The sequence below is a fragment of the Bolinopsis microptera genome, chromosome 5, assembly GCF_026151205.1.
Source record: "Bolinopsis microptera isolate Bmic1 chromosome 5, MBARI_Bmic_1.0, whole genome shotgun sequence".
In the NCBI taxonomy this organism is placed as follows: Eukaryota; Metazoa; Ctenophora; class Tentaculata; order Lobata; family Bolinopsidae; genus Bolinopsis; species Bolinopsis microptera.
This window is the reverse complement of record NC_087076.1, coordinates 17,668,154-17,688,538: the sequence shown is the minus strand read 5'-3', so window position 1 is coordinate 17,688,538 and position 20,385 is coordinate 17,668,154. Positions and strand designations below refer to the sequence as shown.

The 20,385-nt window shown below is 37.1% G+C and overlaps 2 protein-coding genes across 4 annotated transcripts in view; both read right to left on the bottom strand.

Moving 5' to 3' along the window:
* Positions 1–400: 400 nt before the first annotated feature.
* The window catches only part of LOC134815298 (inositol polyphosphate 5-phosphatase OCRL-like), a 114,681-nt gene continuing 94,696 nt past the window's right edge, over positions 401–20,385 (bottom strand). The window contains exons 2-16 of one of the 3 annotated variants that reach the window (XM_063823812.1): positions 17,495–17,614; positions 17,190–17,243; positions 15,782–15,907; positions 12,293–12,414; positions 11,637–11,808; positions 11,309–11,444; positions 11,055–11,201; positions 10,709–10,806; positions 10,422–10,558; positions 4,238–4,351; positions 3,182–3,288; positions 2,766–2,925; positions 2,404–2,556; positions 1,452–1,578; positions 401–1,235 (exon numbers count right to left, since the gene is read on the bottom strand). In XM_063823812.1, the coding sequence (XP_063679882.1) occupies positions 811–1,235; positions 1,452–1,578; positions 2,404–2,556; positions 2,766–2,925; positions 3,182–3,288; positions 4,238–4,351; positions 10,422–10,558; positions 10,709–10,806; positions 11,055–11,201; positions 11,309–11,444; positions 11,637–11,808; positions 12,293–12,414; positions 15,782–15,907; positions 17,190–17,243; positions 17,495–17,558 (2,142 nt within the window). In that variant the 5' untranslated portion in view covers positions 17,559–17,614 and the 3' untranslated portion in view covers positions 401–810. Of the gene's footprint in view, positions 1,236–1,451; positions 1,579–2,403; positions 2,557–2,765; positions 2,926–3,181; positions 3,289–4,237; positions 4,352–10,421; positions 10,559–10,708; positions 10,807–11,054; positions 11,202–11,308; positions 11,445–11,636; positions 11,809–12,292; positions 12,415–15,781; positions 15,908–16,514; positions 16,590–17,189; positions 17,244–17,494; positions 17,615–20,385 lie in introns of all 3 variants that reach the window. The other 2 variants (XM_063823811.1, XM_063823813.1) reach the window with 2 other exon arrangements.
* Positions 19,726–20,385, bottom strand: part of LOC134816176 (COMM domain-containing protein 4-like) — a 38,542-nt gene continuing 37,882 nt past the window's right edge. The window contains exon 5 of the mRNA XM_063824956.1: positions 19,726–20,260. Coding sequence (XP_063681026.1) covers positions 20,095–20,260 — 166 coding nt within the window. The 3' untranslated portion in view covers positions 19,726–20,094. The remainder of the gene's footprint in view (positions 20,261–20,385) is intronic.

The following is a 20,385-nucleotide window of genomic DNA, read 5'->3' as shown; positions in this document are numbered from 1 at the left end:
AGATTTAGTGAAATAAGAAGTGCAAGTGAGGCTATTGCAGTTGTGTATTATATAAGATATAAACGATCAAATTTATGCGATGGGAATGCGCGTTCATCGGTAGAAAATACTGGCTGAAACTAGAAAAGTGCCCACATAAGCATTCACCTTTTTATTTACATCAGCGATTGCGATTTACTTTTAAAGTCTGCAGGATTTTATTAAATACTGATTAAGATTTTCAAGTTTCGGCCAAACTTTCTTCGACCAGTCACATATCCGGGTAAAGTTTATTTGACGAAAAATGAACGCCAATAGTTCTCCAGAGCATCCAGATTATGTAAGGCCATTGAGGTGAATGTTCATTTTCGTGGTGACTGATGGTGTGTCTGACTGAGTGAATAATAAAAATGTCAAACAATTCATTGTAATTGATGTCATTTGGAATCACACTTTACAAAAAACTAGTTTGTACATAACGTTCATACTTACTCAGCATAGATTACTATTTACTAACCATAGTATAGTATAACGTATTCGAATACCTTAATAATATTATAATTTAATTTATCGAACCAGCTGTTAAATGAAACGGAAGTCAAGATCACTAAAAGTAAAAGTAAAAGATTATAAAACTCCCCCAAAACTGGCTCAATGAGAAATACTCCGAGAAAATACTCCGAGAACCTAAAACCAGTGCAGTGGTGGCTGTATTCTACACACAGCGCAAGGTGCCATGGAACGTAATTGTAAGGTAGATAAGAATTTTAAATCTGAAAACATTATTAATAACATGAACTTGTTGAACTTAACTTAACCAGCAAGACAAAGTTACTCATCATAATCATTAGTTAAAAATTGATAAACAAACAGCGATCTCTTCTTAGAAGTTGACTTGGCAACATTCCCAGTTTCTGGCAGCTGAGGCTTCAACAAGACGTCCCCGAACACTTGGGACAAAAACTTGGCATTCGATCTGTTGAGTTCGGAATGTGAAAGTATTTCTCGTAGGAATCCACAGATATACTTGAAAACATTGCGATGAGAAAAGTCCATGTTTCTGAGAGCACGTTTAGAGTTAGCAAAGTGAGTGCAGTGTTCCAAACAAACCGGATAATGCTCGTAAGGAATGACTGGTTCAGGGAACGAGTCCAGAAAGAGGATCAGGGATTCTGCTACAGAGTGGACTGAGGATACTCTGATAGGACCGTCTGTGTCTATTGCGTCCCGGACTGCTCCAATGTCCATAGGAGAACCTGGTAACATGGTGGTAAAGTGTCTTCAGAGAAATTTAAAATAATAATAAAATAAGCTTCATTCCTGTGTAACTCATCTGTGAAAACAGAGCTACAACTACAAGTACATATATCGAATTTCCTCTCGGTAATCCCACCATATTTTATTATAATATTCATTTACACTTAAAAGGTAAAGGATATACTTAAAAATATAGTAGAATTATAAAACTGCACCTCTGACTGCGAAAAGCTCCTCCTCGAACAGGCCGTTTTGGTAGAGGTAGTCGACAATCCTCCACAGTTCCTTCGGAATGTTCAGAGCAACGGGAGAGTCTTTGTCTACCAACACTTCGTCCGGTGACTGCAAAATTTGGGGGTAAATTTGAATCAATTTTGATTCACGGCACACACTCTAGTTCGACAACTTGTTCGCCATAATCACCCCTGTCGGTACGTGTCGAAGGTCATTAAGTTGCAATTTTGGCTGGGAATCATGTTGAAACCTCTGAATTTTCCGAAATAGATTTAATCCAATTGCGATCTTGAAAAAAAAGCTTTATATTTTTAATTCTAGGTCTATTTAAATATTTCCCTTTTCAATCATCGTGTTCTTTCTGAAAGTGATATCATTATATCGTATAAATATGTCTTATCGTTTGCAGTTTAAGTTTCTTAAAGTAGCGAATTAAACTCGATGTTTAGATAAGAAGCTAATGGCTATTTCTACGTTATTAAATTCGACTTAATCAAATGTTCGTTCTTTAGCCGATTTGTTTGATTTGTTTATATTATATATTTATTCTATATATAATAACATAATAGTATTTTCTATGAGATATGATATAGAATTATGTTTATAAACATATAAATAAACTATTTTCTATGATGCAGACCACCTACCCTTGTCCTACGATAAATGGTCTCCAAATGAAGAAAATTAACGAATAGATTCACATTAAACGAAGTGCAGTTGTGCTCCTATAACACGACGGCGGCGATGGAAAATAATTTTGAAGACTGAATGACCCTTGCTATTTTATTTTATAACAATTTGGATGATGGAGGATATTCAATTCAATCGATTATTCAAAATGGATTATTATAATGTATTACTATTATAAAATTTGTCAGATTTCAAGCATTTGGGATGGTTTCATGTAATGTAGATATCCGTCAAGAGTTAAACCTGTTCAATGTCGACGAGGAGGTTCTGCCTCCGGATCGGATCTGCCATCCGGACCAGATCCGTAATCTTCCGGCCGAATGAGGTCTGAACCAGATACCCGGACACAGATATAAAGTAATCTTTACCATTGACCAGGTGAAGCACTAGGATTTCCTGAAAATTATCTCAGTTATAATCGAAAAATTCAATAGTACTGAGGACAAGAAACGGAAACAGAAACATTGTCATTAAAAAACCCATCTTTATCACAACTCAGTATTATATGAGTGATATGATTATTCGAAGCTAGTTACGCTAAAACTAAATAGATTTCTAACGTTATCAGTTCATTTTTAATATTTTAGTCTGAAAATCTAACCCACATCCAACTTGCGGTCCTGTCCAATTGTTTTCATAGCTTTGTTGTCGATGTAAACAGTAAAGTTGATGATCATGACATTGCCAGGGTCAACTATTCCCTTTTGGGGTTCGATGTGAAGCCAGGGGGCACATATTGACCTATCTTCCAGCTTAGGAATAAACCTGAAATGAGCGATAGTTACCAAGCGTGTTGTACATTTGTAATACCAAATTTGGTATTACAAATGTACATTTATGTGGTTGCTTCGAAACGGCTTCACCATTAAAATCAACGCACGCATGGTACATCTCACCAAAATTAATCAGTTCCTCAGAAACCCACGCAGTACTCACTCAAACTGTGGTTTAAGAACTGCTATAAAAACCGAATAAGAGAGATAGAGAATGAGTACTTGAAGCAGAGAGACATGATACTTACTCGAACTCGAAGAGGTCAGTGCCAGTGTTTTGGAGCGTGATGGGTTGCTCCTGTGCCTCCAGATATTTCACTCCGTCAAACATCAGTTCAGTTCTGTTCAGAGCTGCCTGTGAGATGAGGTCCGATTTATAATTATTACTAGTGAAGGTGAATATATTATATAGCTACATTTGGGAATTAAAAGTTAAAACTGTGAATAAAATATGCCCGACCAAACAATATCTAGACCACGAGACTGTGAAGTAAGTGGTTAAACTAGACTGCAAATAAGCTTTCCCTTAACCCACTGCTCAGATGGTGTTTGCTAGAGAATTCTGCTTCTCATTTCAGATTTTAATAATGAAATTTAGTGATTTCCCCGAGCTCTCAGCATCATCCTTGCTTGAGTGCACTTGTCTGTACTGAATGCTAACTGCTCTGCTTTCCAACGGATCGCCTCCAAGTATAATACATTTATTTTGATATCAATTTAACGTGCTTTATAACCTTTAAACTGGGTGGTCTCGTTACAGTGTAACCTTTAGGAACACTGTTCCTAATATAAAACTGATATTCCGCATCTCTACTGTCCAATGATAATCCTCTATCAAAACCACCCCTTGATCTTTGAGGGTACGTGAATTGGCGGGATATCTTAGTAGAAATAGTGTCGAGATCCACCTCCGTGCCTTGTTTTAGAGCGGAACTTCCTGGTTTATCAGCGGAGCTGGCAGACTGTTCAGTGTTGCATTCTGAACAAGAACAGGGAGAAGTTTTGGAGCACGTGTCACAAAATGTAGTCACGTGTTTAGAGGGAATGGGAACTGCTGCTACCTCCAGCTCAACAGGCTCCGGGGCTACTGATACCTCATCCGATTGAAAGTAAGCTGACAGACGAGCAAACAAACCCAATGAACATAACTCGTCGGGAGTTGTTTCCTTTGTGGAGGTGTTGGTAATGTATCATGTTGTCATCAGGGCTACCTTACACCCCAATTAAGGCAGAGTCAATGAAATGTTTCCAAGACAAGAAAAGTCTAAAATTGAAAGTAAAGTACAGTTCAGTTCAAGGATTACCTGAGGCAGTGAATCGTTTGCGATACGATCCAGATCTTTGAGGATCTCGTCCAAAACAAGCTGTTTCTTCTGCACGTCAACTACTCTCGTTTGGACTAACAACACTGCACTGACCTTAGTTAGTGCAAATTACTTTACAAACTGGCTACAATATTATATACACTAAGGTTAAGTAGGTAACTTTTACTACTAACGCTAACGTAGAGTAGGTAACTTTAAAAACGCATTGTCACGTGTCAAAACAATAATGGTCTGGACCACCTCAGAGCAAATATAATGTAATATGTATAACACATGTATAACGAGAACGATAAAACATAACATAAGATTGTTTTCAACAATACACTCACTACAATACACTCTGGTATGTGTCAAAGTAAGGACACCTCTATAATATGACTCTGTTCGTTACTTGAGAACGTTGAGTTGTTTATTTGTTGCAGCCTTAAATCCCTTAATGTAGTTAATATGACGAATCAGTACTCAGTTCTACCAGTAGTGTTTCGTTTCATTAGAATAGATGTGTTTGAATTATATTTTACATCAAGTTTTAAATCCACTTTTAAAGGCAAAATAGTATCCATATAAAAGTGAGCTAAAGAAGAAAGTATAGCAAAACTCCTGGAAAGACTTCACCGTTAAAGTTACAACAATTTCAAATGTCATGTTCTTTCTAGAGTTTACAGAAATCCATAATCATGATGTATATATACAATATACTGTACATAAAATGATATGGCAGGAGCTAATTACCCTACTTAATTTGAATATTCCCTCTTTTGCAGCACCAAGGGATCGTTTAAATATTACGTAGGCAACATTTTGAGCTTAACCGTTTCCAGATCCCTTCTCCCTCCGCAAGCATTTCACGTAGAAATTGTGTAGAATTTTCACTGGCAAGCTTGTTCCAACTCCCTCCCCTCTGAATTTCGTGATATGTGAACGATCTCTAAGATCACACGAAAATAGTGACGCGTTATTCCCGGCTAAAAGAGTTCTCATATTACCGCAGTGTGATTAAATTGAAATCGCCTATTATATGATAGTTCCTCGTTTTGTCCCGTACCACACATTCGAACTTAATTTTATAGTACACGTTCCAATTTGACTGAACTGATGAACTCAAATTCCGGAAGTGGTTCCAGCAGCAGTCAGGGAATACAGCATGGTATGTATGTTAAATTCTTATCGCCAGAAACAGGAAATTGATAAAGATAAGCTTTCTCCCCTGAACATACTATTATATTGGGCATATTGAACATGCTATTATATTGGGCATATTGTTACGGAACCCTACCGCTCATACTCTCATAGTTGAAGTTATCTCAATATCTATTGATAAAAACTTTCAGATTTAAATACAGGAGATGTAAAGTCAATGTTTCCTGAATTGGCTGGGAGTGAGTGGTATTGGGCTGAAGATGCAGTGAACAAGGAGACCATAACTGAGTTCCTTGCAGACGGGTCCGTCAAGTTCAACAAAGGGAAAAAGAAACAAGGTCGTTGGAAGCTTGATGAAAATGGAACAATTCTTCACGTTAATTTATTTGATGGCAGATACTACACGTTACATTATAGTACGAGGGAGAGGAAGGCAGAACTTATAAACTCTGACACATGCTCTCCTACAGTCATGTGGATAAAAGGTATTACCGTTTAACGTTATATATGCAAAGTTAGGAAATAGTTTCCAATTGAGTTTTGTCAAAACTTGGCTATATATTAGAAATCTGCACATTACATGTAATGATGGTTTCTAATTCTGTACTCGACCACAAATGATTAACATACATTTTTAATTTTTTTGATTTCTCTTGGAGAATTTCTCTTTAGACTCTTAACTTGCGAACAAATTGAAGCAGCAAACTTTAGGCTAGAAACTTTATTGCCTTTAGTTTTTTTAGCCTAAAGTTTGCTGCTTCAATTTGTTCGCAAGTTAAGAGTCTAAAGAGAAATTCTCCAAGAGAAATCAAGTTCAAATGCGACTCATAAATATAGCCCCCTTGAACTATACATTTTTAAATAACAGAGAAACTGACCAAGCTAGCTGACTACGAGCAGAAAGGTAAAGAAATCATGTCAAACTATTGCGAAACAGAAGAGAAACGCCCGATAATGTCACCACCAGCCCCTCAACAGACGTATATAGACTGTTACCCAAGAGAAGATGAACAAAACTCTTCAAGGACCTGCGATGACTGTCACGACAAGAAGAATTGTGAGCGCTGTACAGGTCTGATTCAGAGGAACATCCGTCAGCGAGAGAACTACGAGGCTGAAGTCAGAGTCTACAGAGCTCTTGAGAAGGTTAACGAGCGTTTTATTGTCCTTCACAGGTTCAAGTTCACACATCACCAATATCGGATTTGCGATAGGAACCATGACAGAAAGACTTGTCAAAATTGCAAGGGCGCAAAACCCAAAAACTTCGAAGAGTGCGACTTTTTGGTTGTTGGATCAAATTATTTCGTCGTCATTGAAGTTAAAAATTCGAAACTTGAACTAGAAGACGACCCCGTCCAATCATTTTACAAATCGATAAAGCAGAGGGACAGAGTCAAAGAACTTATTCACGCTATGAATAATAGAATTGATGTTTTCCTTTATACAGCTTTTCCCAGTCTACAGTCAAACCAATTTGAAGCCGCAGAAACTGTAAAGGTATCTATCATATTTGATGAACATCTAGGTGACTTTTCTAAATGGTGGGATGTGAATGTGACTCAGAAGGTAACATCAAGATACGAGGGAGAGAGATTCCAAGGTGGAGCCAACTCGGATACTGATTTAGAAAGAGTGAAGCACATTTTGTTAGCTATATCATGTACGGAGGTGAAAGAACCAGAATACAGTAGGTTCAGCTTAGCAAAGACTGTGAGGATTATAGACAAACAGTTGAGGGAGGGTCTTATCACTTTGGAACAAAAAGTTGGGAAGTCAAAAGATAAAATGAGCTGCAACCCTGGCGTGGAAAAAGCACCTGACGTGATAGCAAAGTACATTGGAGTAAAATACTTGACCCCACAACAGATAGAAATACTCAGTTCAAATGAAAACCTGATGTGGATTAATGGGCCGGCAGGATCCGGGAAAACTGTAATACTGTCAGGAAAAATGATACTACAGGCAACAATAAACAAGGAAAAAGTTGTAGTATTCAAAATCACTGGAAGTAACGTAAATTACTCTACAATTTATGAATGTACATGCAAAAAAGCAGGCTTGGATTATGACCTCATATCTCTAGGTGGATACAGGGATTACGGAAGTTCAGGACCTACAAAAATAGCGGGCGATATATCACTTACTGAAAAAAAGGGTGGTTATAGTCGAGATAAAGCGCACAATAAACACTTTAGCTCGATTCCCAGAAATAATCGGTAAACTCACCGACTGCAATGTCATTGTAGATGACATACATGGTTTCGTTAGATTATCTAAGAAACTTCTTCAATCACTGATAACGATATCAAGCTCAAAAACTGTCTGGATAGGATGTGATACGGCTCAACGTAGCCTTTTTAATAAAACAAGACTTAGAAATTTCACCATTACAAAATTTAACAGTTTTATTTTAGAAAACGTTCCAGTCAAACAGCGTGTGACTTTATCTAAAAATTTGAGAAACACGCATGATTTATCGACTTGTTTATCGATTGTTAGAACTGAGTACATCAAACTAGTTTCAGATGGCTCAGATAACGTTAAGATTTGCTTACCAGAACAATATCCGGGCCACTTTATACATGGTCCAATAATTTCTGTACATATTTTCAAGGACTATTCCATTGAATTAATCGACAATGTTTTTACTTATGAATTATACAAATTACACGATGACTCGGAAGTTACAACTGTTGGTATAGTTTTTGATAGGATTAGTGACACCACCAAGGATATTCTAAAAGATGTGATCAGCAAAGGACGCAAACATACAACAGTTCTATGTCACTGCTTCAGTAGCTTCTCAGCTGAATGGCCTGCTATCGTTGCTGTGATGGGTGTAGACGTTGTCGGGAAAAAGGGAGTATGACCTGATGAGACTCTATCTGATGGCATCTCGAGCAAGAGTCAGATGTGCAATACTGATAGTCCCAGAGGAGGGTCTGTTATTGGACGAGTACCCTGGGGGGGGGGGGGCCAATGGCATAAAATGGCATAAAATGGCATAAAATGGAGACTTTTTCTATGGAGAAAATGGAAAAACCCATGAGTAATTCTCCATTTTCTCCATTTTATGCCATGAATTTTGTCTTCGAAATTTCATCTTTAATACCATTTAACACCTAAATTGGACATCCTTACATGTTTATTTACGCTTACTAGGGGCGTAACAAGCTTATGAAAGCTCATAGTAGGCTACTAGATGCTTATACTAGGTTAGTAGAGGCACACTTCAGGCAAACTCATAATTACTCAAGCCTAGTGTAAAGTTATTTCTACAGGCTACAGCAGGAGTGAGTAATAGGGGAGAGTAATAGGCACTGAGAAGTGAGACCTACATCCTCGACAGTCGAAACAAGCTCGCACTGCAAAGGGGAGCCCTGCCTTCCGAGATCGCATTACCAGGGGGAAGCCTCGAGTCCAAATTTGTGTATCGAGGGGTAGGTGCAGACTTCGATAAACCGAAAAACCAAAAAAATATTTTCGGCTTATAATTAAATGAAGAGGGTAGCATGAAACGTGGAGAAAAGTGGTTTTTAGAAAAACTTTGAAAAATTTTGACTTAGAAAATTTTCGGCCCGAGTTATTCTCGATACGTACCTCTCGTATCGAGAGCTCCCGATTCCGAGCTCGTGTTGCAAAGGGGAGGCCTGCCTTCCGAGATCGCATTACCAGGGGGAAGCCTCGAGTCCAAAATTGTGTACCGAGCGAGGGGTAATTTTCTAAGTCAAAATTTTTCAAAGTTTTTCTGAAAAACACTTTTCTCCACGTTTCATGCTACCTTGTTCATTATAAGCCGAAAATATTTTTTCGGTCAAAATTTTTCAAATTTTTTCTGAAAACCGCTTTTCTCCACTTTTCATGCTACTCTGTTCATTATTTGCCGAAAATATTTTTTCGATTTTTTCGAAGTCAACACCTTCCCCTCGATACACAATTTTGGACTCGAAGTAATGCGATCTCGGAAGGCAGGCCTCCCCTTTGCAACACGAGCTCGGAATCGGGAGCTCTCGATACGGGAGGTACGTATCGAAAATGACTCGGACCGAACATTTTCTAAGTCAACATTTTTCAAAGTTTTTCTGAAAACCACTTTTCTCCATGTTTCATGATACTCTGTTCATTATTGGCCGAAAATATTTTTTCGGTTTTTTGAAGTCCACACCTTCCCCTCGATACACAATTTTGGACTCGAGGTAATGCGATCTCGGAAGGCAGGCCTCCCCTTTGCAACACGAGCTCGGAATCGGGAGCTCTCGATACGGGAGGTACGTTTCGTAAATGACTCGGACCGAACATTTTCTAAGTCAACATTTTTCAAAGTTTTTCTGAAAACCACTTTTCTCCATGTTTCATGATACTCTGTTCATTATTGGCCGAAAATATCTTTTTTTAAAATAATTTTTCTCGAAATTCTAAATTTTTCAGGTTTTCCATGGCATAAAATGGCATAAAATGGAGACTATTTCTATGGAGAAAATGGAAAAACCCATGAGTAATTCTCCATTTTCTCCATTTATGCCATTGGCCCCCCCCAGTACCCTTTTATCCTGGACTTGATCAAGAAACTCGAACCACATTCTGATGTGATGTATCACTCAAATTATCTGGTAGCTAAATAAATGCAGTTTTCAAAGAAACAATATTATTTCTAAGATGGCTGATGGGGGTTACTTTTTACTTTTTACCACTTGATTCATTTGAAATTTGTGACTATTATTTGAAGCAACAAAAACTAAACTCTTTTTAACCAACTTGACCACTATGAGAGGACAGAAGATGGGAAATATTCTACTTTCAAAATTGTTGATCCCTCAAAGTGTCCCTTTTTGCAATATATTTACTACTGCAGGACAGCAGAAGCTATTTTGACAGAGAAATGTTCATTTTTCAGATTAACTTATAAATCACAAAGGCTTTAACCCGTGACAAACCCACACATGACCACATGTTTACAAGCTATAACTACACTCACAATACACAAAAGGAAACTATTAACGTAGGCAATATAGTAACATACCGGTTTGTGATCACTGAGCTTGTGTATCGGGTGACTTCTGTAATCTTCACACTTCAACATGGTGTTACTCTTCCACAGGATTCTATCGCACCACGCTGGGGTCCGGCACTTTTCACTGGTATCAAATTTATCCGTACCTAGCGGAAACAAGTTCATCAAGCTTTCGACTGACATCTTGGAAATTCTAAACTATGAGACTACTTAAAAGTAACCGTTTTTAATGGATAAATCATCCGCTGTGAGAGTATTTACCGACTAGAACTTGTCAAGCTTCGTAGATTAATTACCAGGATTATATTTATAGGTTGGCATGAAGTTTATGGTGTCCTCCACAAATTCCTCGAATACTAAATGTTTATTTCTCTGTTCTCTGAGTTGATCAAACCTGCGAAATACATGACTAGTCACAGTGGTTAATGCATAGTATACTGCAATTAATACGATTACTATGATAATGAATGTTACATCTAATAAAATCGTGTTTTGGTTAGTCTAGTCAGGTAATCCGTGTGATCTACATGTTCTACAAAAGATACGTACGTGAACAGGATTCAATAAAATGTTCCCGCGTCCAACGTTAAATTACGAAAATCCTGCCCCATTACGCGCATTCGATGGTACTGAACAGCAAACCTTAAAAGTTGCCCAATTTCCCACTTTTCGGCAAATTTTCTTATCTCCTCTCCGGATATTTCATCTTCCGAGACACGATAATTTAGATCTCCAACCCAAACGACTATGTCTGAATTCTTCAATGTATTCGCTTCGTCATTATCGAATCTGAAATTATGATGAAGGTCCAGTTTTCCCCACTCTAATTAATGTAAATCAAGTCAGTTAACAAAGTATTTTCTTAATAAAGAATAAGACTGAAATTGATTACCAACCTCATCTTAGTAAAAATGTCTCTGTAGTCCTGATTCCTTCTCTCTACCATTTCTTGATGTGCTGCCAGATGAGAATTAACTATCGCTATTGAAGTCATGTCTATGTTTAACTTTATCGACACTCCGCCTTTATTTCCTGTATTAAGTTTGTTCGGAATTAGCTAGACGGATTTCTATTTTATGAGATTATTTACGTAGAGATAATTTTAATGAAAATCGTTCAAATTTGACTGTCTTATTATTGTTAATAACAATGTAGCTCAACGTGACCCTAATTTTAAACATTTCAAATGCCCAATAAAAGTTTTTGTTGGGCTAACTTCCTCACCTAACATCCCCAAGATGCCAGTGCTGACCGACCCAGTGGAGACGTCTGATACCCGGGACATGATTGATTCTCTAACGTATACAACTAGGAGAATTCCAACTAATCTAATGTGTTTTAGTAGCTTATACGATACTCCTTTTGGTAAGCCAGCTTTCATCTTCTCCATCCACATCTGAAGTACAGTAAGTTTTTAAAATTCATACGTTTATCGGCGATTGATTTAATAGATTTATCAAGATGCTCTTTAAGAATAAATTTCGATATTGCATGAGGGTTTCAGTCACCTCTGAACAACAAACCTCAACACTCAGTGGCTAATGATAGAACAATACAATTTATACCACAATACACATACTTTTCTAAATGACTTCGTTATTGAAACCAAGTGTTATTGGACTAATAACACTTAGTTTCAAGATTATACTGTAAACTTTAACGGTGAGTAGCATAAAGGAATGTGCAAAATTGTTATTTTGCACCCTCACAACTAACAAGGTAAGTATCGTAAATACTATGTATATAACAACTTAGTGTGTTCAATGTGTGTCTCCAGAAATACGCCATACAATTTGAAGTACAAAAAACAAAACGCTTACCAACTAAGAATAACGCCATAAAATGAAAACTTAAAAACCAGAATCCTAACATTAACTCACCTGTTCCTTACTACTATCATTGAGGAGAAGTAAAGTCTCAGGACTGAGATCTAACTCCTGGTAGCCTACACAGATAACATCCGCTGGACGCTCGTCTACTGATAACAGCGTGGTCAGGTCCTCTGAGGAGAAGGACAGGTTTTAGAAAACATCATGTTTATAGGAACTGGATACTAACACGTGACAGTAACTAACCAATCAGCTTCCAGCATTTGTCATTCAAATCCTAGAATTACTGTCACGTGTAAAAACAAGTATGATTCACCTCGCCACCAGAATCCACATCTATATTATAAGTGATTAACTTATTGTACTTTGGGCGGGGGGGGGGGGGGGGGCGATGTTAATAACTTGGTTCATCGCTGTCAGGACTTCCATCATCACCCCACTTGTAGTTACTATCTTTTACAGCAGTATTAATTAGGTCATATTGGAAAGTTGTTTCTTTACTATTTACAGAGGTTAGAGGTGTTCTAAAACATCAATACACGAACCATTTAGATCCGTTTAGGTTATTGCATAATAATTCTTAGATCATTGCATTGGGATGTTATAACTTAACAATAGACATTATCTCATTTTAACTTGTGTCATTATCTCATTTTCTTATTTATTATGGTTTATTTTATTCAATACCTGAAACTGAAATCAATAGTCATTGCATCCTCTTCTCACATATCAGCAAACTTTGCGTTTTGGAAGTTTTCAGTTTTTATACCAAACTACATTAGCATTATGTAGTATTTACGCATTACGCATTTATAGTATATACAGCAGCAAACTGCATCCTTAAACTGTTGTATCGGTATTATACAGGATCAGGAACATATTGGGCATTTCTTAACGGTAATGAGGTCTGATCGTCATCTTCTTACAGCGTTCGATGTCTGTGTGAAGGTAAAATGGTATCCCATTACCTTAGTATTGCTGTACAACTACTACATTTCTTAACGGTACTTAATACGAAATTTACTTTATATTTTCGTTTTTGGAAGCCACATTTTATTTGTTATAAGGTTTGAGATAAAATAGACATTGTAATTTTCAAATTTGCTGGAGTTTTATTGAGACAAAAAAAGACGATCAAATAAGAAATTTTGAATCAAAAATAATTAAGGAAGATACTATACACAAACATTTTAAAAGATAATTGGTAATACTGAATTGAACATCTAAAAAGTTATCAAGCGTCGGATTAAAATATTATCAGTAAAGAAAAGGTTTTTTCATATTCACTAGTATACGATATATTTTTACCTGCATTTTAAAATTCTTCCAAAACGGATGTAAATGCTATATCATTGTTTTCAGATCATATATTTTTCTTCCCGGACTGTATATATAGTAAGATCTAATTCACACAAAAATAAAAAGTAATCATTTCATTCTATTGAATTGAAATCTTTTTTTCGTTTTATCGAAAAGCTAGGTAAGGTTCAATTAAAGACTACAAAAAGCAATCGTTCTCTTAATTTTTTAATTATTTTTGTAAATTGTTTTCCATTTTTTTTCTAATTTTTTTCTCAATATTAATTAACTACTGATTAAAATTGATCTCACAGAATATTTTTCGTAAAATATTTATTCGAACATCACAATCAAAATAGTTTAAATCAAAGGAGAAGTTTGTGATCCTAAATCGAGCCGAAACAATCAATGTTTCTAGTCCGTTTTATGTCAGTTCTATGCTCGATCTCCCAGCCGAAAGTCCAAGTCCGTAGTTCGTTCAAGCTGTCCCGAAAGTCCTAGTTGCAAGATGTGCATCCTGGACCTCCAAGACATTCTCTCTCTACCATATTATTGATGGTAACTTCACACTTGAAACACTTGTTCCATCCAACCCCCTGGTTGTTCAAGTGTTGCTTTGACACCCAACTTTCGAACTTGTTTTTTCCTCCCGGGGAGAAATTTTTCCAGTCCAAGTCCAGAAGAACAGTTCCCCAAGAAGCACTGTTAGGAGGTCTGTAGTAGACTTTTACATCTGCATCCGGGATGTTGTTGCCTAGGCCCGTTGGGTATCCTGAGTGAGTGTAATCAACTTTACAAACGAATTTGCGATTATTGCCAATCTTGGTTTTGGTGAATTGAGTGATTTCGGCGGAGTGAGTGTTACGTTTTTGTATGTTGTGAACTTTTGAAGACATCTGGAAGTCCTTGTATGGTGCATAATTCACTTGAACATTCTCATCTTTGTAAATCGCAGCTTCTGTTTCAGCACAGTTGTCAGGATACATCTGAGAGAACGACTGACCAGAAGTGCTGACAGAGACCATGTAGCACTGGGCACGCTCCTCCTCCTCCTTCAAATGTCCCCATTTTCCTTCACTGTAGGGTTGTGTCTTGAACTGTTCTTTTCCGCAGCCGCTGGGCTTCAGAAGATCATATCCAATGAGGGGCTTGGTCAGTGTGATGGTGTTTCCATTTTGTTCCTCTTCGGCGGAGGCTTCAACCCAAACACCCTCTTCGCTGTCGAACAAGAGGAGGGATTTAAACGTCTGGCTTGGCTTGACTGGCTGGCACTTTCCACGTTTGTCTTTACAGGAGGTACCGGGGATCTGGAACTCAAAGTAATCAGTGATCTGCATCTCGCCTTGGATGACCGGGTCTTCCGTACTCTTCCTCACGTAGTTCAGATCTTCAATGTCAGCATCCATCAGTTCCAGCTCCAGCCTCCAGGTCTTGTTTCTTTTCTTTCCTTTCAGGCTTTCCTCTCATTTTAGGCTCCATTCTTCCAGCAGCAACATTACTATGCTGAAGGCAGACGACAGCGAAGCAAACTAACGATGTTAGTTTCAACACATGCATTCTCATATCGTGCTGGACGGTTTTCTAGTTCGGTTACAAATTGATAACAAATGCAAAGCGATGATTGTAGAAGTGAGGAAGATGCAAGTGAAGCTTGCTATTAGCTCCCGCCCGAGGTAACGTGACGTCACATTTCGTGACGTCACGTTTCGTGATTAGTTTACTCTACCCACACACTGTCATTCTCAGCAATGTAATATATTGATTGGTAACTTTATCGGCAAGCTACTCATAAGCATTATTTCATCAGCTGATTGCGGTTGACATGATTCTTCAAAACTCGTAAGTCCCGAGACTTTGGATTCCAATGCCAGGAAAAATAATTGAACTCGCTACTAAAAGTCACAATATTAATGTCATTAACGTCATTCTCTTAAGCATGTTGGGGAATACAGTAACACTTCTACGTGAATGAGCTGCTACATATCGATACTTGTTGTTTTAAAAGTCATTAATCATTACTTTTAATGGTATCTACAAATACAGTTTCTTTTTGTGAACATCAAAAATGAGGAATCATGGCAAGAACCCAAAATTTTGGAATCAATGGGCCATAAAATGATTTTTCTTCCATAATTTACACTAAGTCTACACAGTACTATATAACAGAAATGGTTCTTGTAAAAGATTATTCAAAGTACCCAAAACAGGAACTTGAAATTAATTTGAAAGCACAGTACGTACCAGTAGGAAGTTGACCGTTAACATTCCACGTGACACAGAGAACACGACAGGGCTGAAGGTTTGTAAACTCGTTCTTCCTCTGATTCAGGGCCCTGTGAACCGCTGTCTCCCGTCCATACGTGATACCTGCTCAGCAATTAGCTAATTAACAAATTAATTTATTGGTGTAAACTGAAATTAACTGACACTAGTTTATGACATAGTGGTCATATATATCAGTATTCAGTAAGTAGTATCTGGTATCACTGTAGTTTGTATTGGTAAACCGGGCTTCGTATCACACAGCTTTACAATTTAAATGATCCATTGTATATAATATAAATATAAATCATTTTTAGTGAGAAAATCAAAGGCTTTAAATATTTTGACATCACAGACGATGATTATGTTTAAATTGGGTACACCGTACAGTATAGACAAGTTTTTACACTTATGAAAAAGGGCCACTGTCACTGTGCGGAAACACGGGGCAAGAAAACAAATTAGGAAAAAATACATTATATTATAATGGTATAATATAAGTACATTGACAACTTATTATATAATAGCTACAACTCATTACACCATACATTGAACAGTTTTTAAAACAATTCTTCACAATGTAGAGGCTTATACCCAGAACTAACTGTTGACATATAAACATATAACGGGATTGTTACAATTTGCAAACTTGGGACACTTTCAATACAACATAAACTTACATTTTACAACACATATTATGGTTATTACTTACTATCCTCTTCATAATCATGTACACTTGAATGGCCAATAACCGACCAATCATTGTCAAGTTTGATCTTTACATCTTCTGTTAAAAGACAGGCAATAGAACAGTTATCATTTCATTATACTCTGAATTGAATACTGTACAAACAATTATTGTCATTCCTGATAACACTAATCAAATAAGATTAATCAAATAATTGAGTAGAGTTTTCAAGTGTTCTCAATGATTCCATTAACTCTATAATTGGCAGTGGGTTCACACGAGAATACATCAATGTCAAGCTACCAGTTCATTTGCTAAGTAACACACATTCCCCATGCTACTTATTCAGCACTAGGCAATCTTGTTATTATTTAGGACCCGAAGTGCATAATCGTTCAAAGTTTCTCCTCATTTGGAGGCTGCAAGCAGAGAATTTGTCAGCTGTTTTGCACAGTCTAATTACATTGGCTATAAGTTCAACTTATGGTTATAGAGTCATTGTAATCAACTGATAACTTATAATAAGTTATCAGTTGAATATAACGACTATTATAACCAACAAGATTATCTATTGTCATGACTGATCAGTGATCAAGCAGGTAAGATTTGTAGATCTGGATACTGGATACGTATCATGTAGATATATCCAGTGAGATATGTATCAAGATAAGTATCAAGTAATGAGCACGCTCCACATACCATCATTACTGATCACGTAAAATGTGGACCCTTCGTCAGCCATGGTCCGGGTTTCTGTACAGTTAGCTCGGATCATAATCAGACACTTTAACCACAAATTATATCTTATATCTAAATCATATTACAGCCAAAATTGAACCTTGTGCTCAGAGCTCGTTTGACAACTTGATCTCAAAGTACGCTTTAACGACATAAATTGTTAAACGACATAAATCAATATCTCACCATTAAATTATGTAAATTCAACTCAGCATGAAACATAGCTTAATGAAAATGTGTAGTACTGTGTTATAATGTGCACCTACCAGAGGAAACAGCAGTGGTTCTTTGCCGTGGCTCCGTCTGTTCGTAGTCGATGAAGTCCACCATACCACGTGTGACCGTTGTTACATGATCATTGGTCAACTTGGAGCTCTGCTCATCAACTACTGGTGGTCAAGATTAGTAATTTTGGGAGACTCAGGACATATCTTACGATTGGACGATGATTAATATTTGTAAGATAAATTAAAATTCGTTTGGAAACAGAATATCAAATGTTATGTATTTGCAAAGAAACATTTTGGATAAGAATAATGTTTAAAAACTTGATTTCCCAGTGCAAGAAAATGAGTCCAATTTAGATTACAATTATTAATGATTAAATTACAAATTTTAAAAATCACATTGAATACAGTTTAATACAAAACTATCCAAATATAAATCATTTTTTCGTTAAAAAATCCACATAAGTCTGTGCCAACATACCATAGTTTTGGTTTTTAGATAAAGTTAAAAGCAACTCTTCAACAATATGATAACAGGGGGTCGCATGAAGAAGAATCAAATGTTTAGATAAATCAACCAACGTTCCTTTGTTGGGCGAGCTCATGTCTGTTGTGGAACTGAAAATTAGATCTTTTGGATTCTGTAAATCTTTACAGGGTATGTTCATTTTACTGGAAGATTCATTTATATTGGATAGCAAGTCCAAATGTTGGGATTTATAGCCGTGAGATAAACTAAAGAGTTTGACAATGTGCCGGATGTGTAACTTACAAAATCCGGGCTGGAGTGCTGAACATTTTGTCAAAAGTTTTACATCTGCCACCGACCAAACATCAGAATCAAACCTATCTAACCACTCAACTATAGAATGCCTCACAGTTGCTTTACCGTGGACAAAACAGTTGAGAAAGAGTTCGTGTGTCTTGGTGATGTTGTAGACTCGGGTTAAAAGAGTGGCTATCGCTCGTTGTGGTGCTGTGGTTAATACCGGACAGTTCTGCTGGAATGTGACCGCCTCATTGACTGTATCACATATTACATCCATTACGTCGGTCACATATTTGTCATCTCGATTTAACGTCTTATTAATGTTAATCAAACAGTTGAATATTTGTGTGGTATTAATTTGAGTTCCTGGCTGAGGCACGTAGTTTGAAAGCTCTTGACTGAGAGAAGAATTGTTATTCAAAACACCGATCAGAAAATCTTTGCAGTTTCTCATAAACTCAAACCCAAAAGCATTAACGAGTATGCAATTTCTGTAGGCAAGTTTTTTAAACTCGATATCCAGACCGCACCTTATTTTCTCTCTCCCCCTGTAAGATTGGTAAACCTTTTGGTGGTGATCAGCCCAACAGAGAGACTTGTTAAGATTGGCAATCTGCCAGGAGGCAACACGTGAGGAATGCGCTGCTTCTAGTACGTGGAGGAACGTGTCCGCATTCTTTATAATCTGTTCCATGAGTAACTGCAGTAGGGAGATGGTGCAGGAAGTAAATAAGACAGGTACGGTAAAGTAAAAACTAAGTTGTATTATAGATAATATATCATAGACAGGTTCAGTAAAGGTAAAACATACTTGTGTTATAATAGACGGTGTTTAATATTATATCATTGGGATTGAAACAGTCACTGACTGTGTTGCAAGCCGCCGCCGCCGATGGTTTTCTGACCAAGCCGCCGTCGCCGACGAAAAAAGTTAAGTTTTACTCTGCACTCGTCCGGCATGTAGAATGTGCAAACTCGAAAACTTTGTCAAGAAATGCAAACTGGCGCTGAGAGATTGATCTATGGGAGGAGTCTATTGTTTTTTTAATGTATAGTAGACAACTTTTGGTATCTCAGGAATTTGGCAGATTATTGTTTCCCATTAGCTGGTATGGAGTACGTTTTGAGCAAATATATTTGTGTAACACTACTGTGAGCTGTCCCTCTCCGCTAGGTAATAATTCAACAAAGGCAAGTAAAACGAGAATAGCGGATACCAATAAATCTAGTCTGTCAATGACCATAAGGCATGATAGGTTTACAAAATTTACGCATCGAATGTACGTTCGTGATAACTGAGAAATTTTAAATAATGTGACTCTTTTCATTTTAAAATCACGTGACTTTACGCCGAAACGCCGCCGCCGAATAATTTCATTGCGCCGCCGCCTTTTTGGGAAAATCTGCGGCGTGCAACACAGACGTCAGATAAGAATTAAAAATTGCGACTAAATTGATAGACAATCAAAGACATTATGAAATAAAACACGGGAAATTGAATATTTATCTGATCATAAAAATTCAATCGACGATCACAATCTCAACAAAAATAAACAAGAACTGGTTCAAAAGTTATACATAAAAACATAAAAAGCTAAGATAATATCAGCAGAAGTGAGAGAGAGAAAGAGAGAGAGATGACTACAAAGCTACAAACAACGCAAATTTTATGTATCGTGTTCTGCTTACAGCTGTTCACTTCGCACTACTGTACTACATTTACACTTAGCAGACGCTAAACTTAATAAACTACTTTTTAAAACAATGCCGGATCCAGCCCGTTAGTAAATCACTCTCTCGACTTCTAGAACAGTCAAACGTTTTCCCATCATTGGACTATTTCCACTTTCCAGTAGAACCCATCAGGCTGTCACAATTTGATGTTTTTGATGCTCTTGGATGCTGATTTCAGTTCGCTCAATATGACATCTAGTTTGGCAACTGTAACAGTGCAGGGAGTTCCGTTGATGTTCAGGTTAATCAGGGGCTCGTCTATCTTGCCGTGTTTTGTACTTGTTGCTATGTAATCTACTGACCTGGAAATTATTTATTATTATTATTTGTTACAATTATTTTATCGATAGATTTTTAACGAGAAGTTAAATTAAGCGAAATTAAAAATAAAATATAAAATGAAATCTTGATAACACGGTTCCCAGTG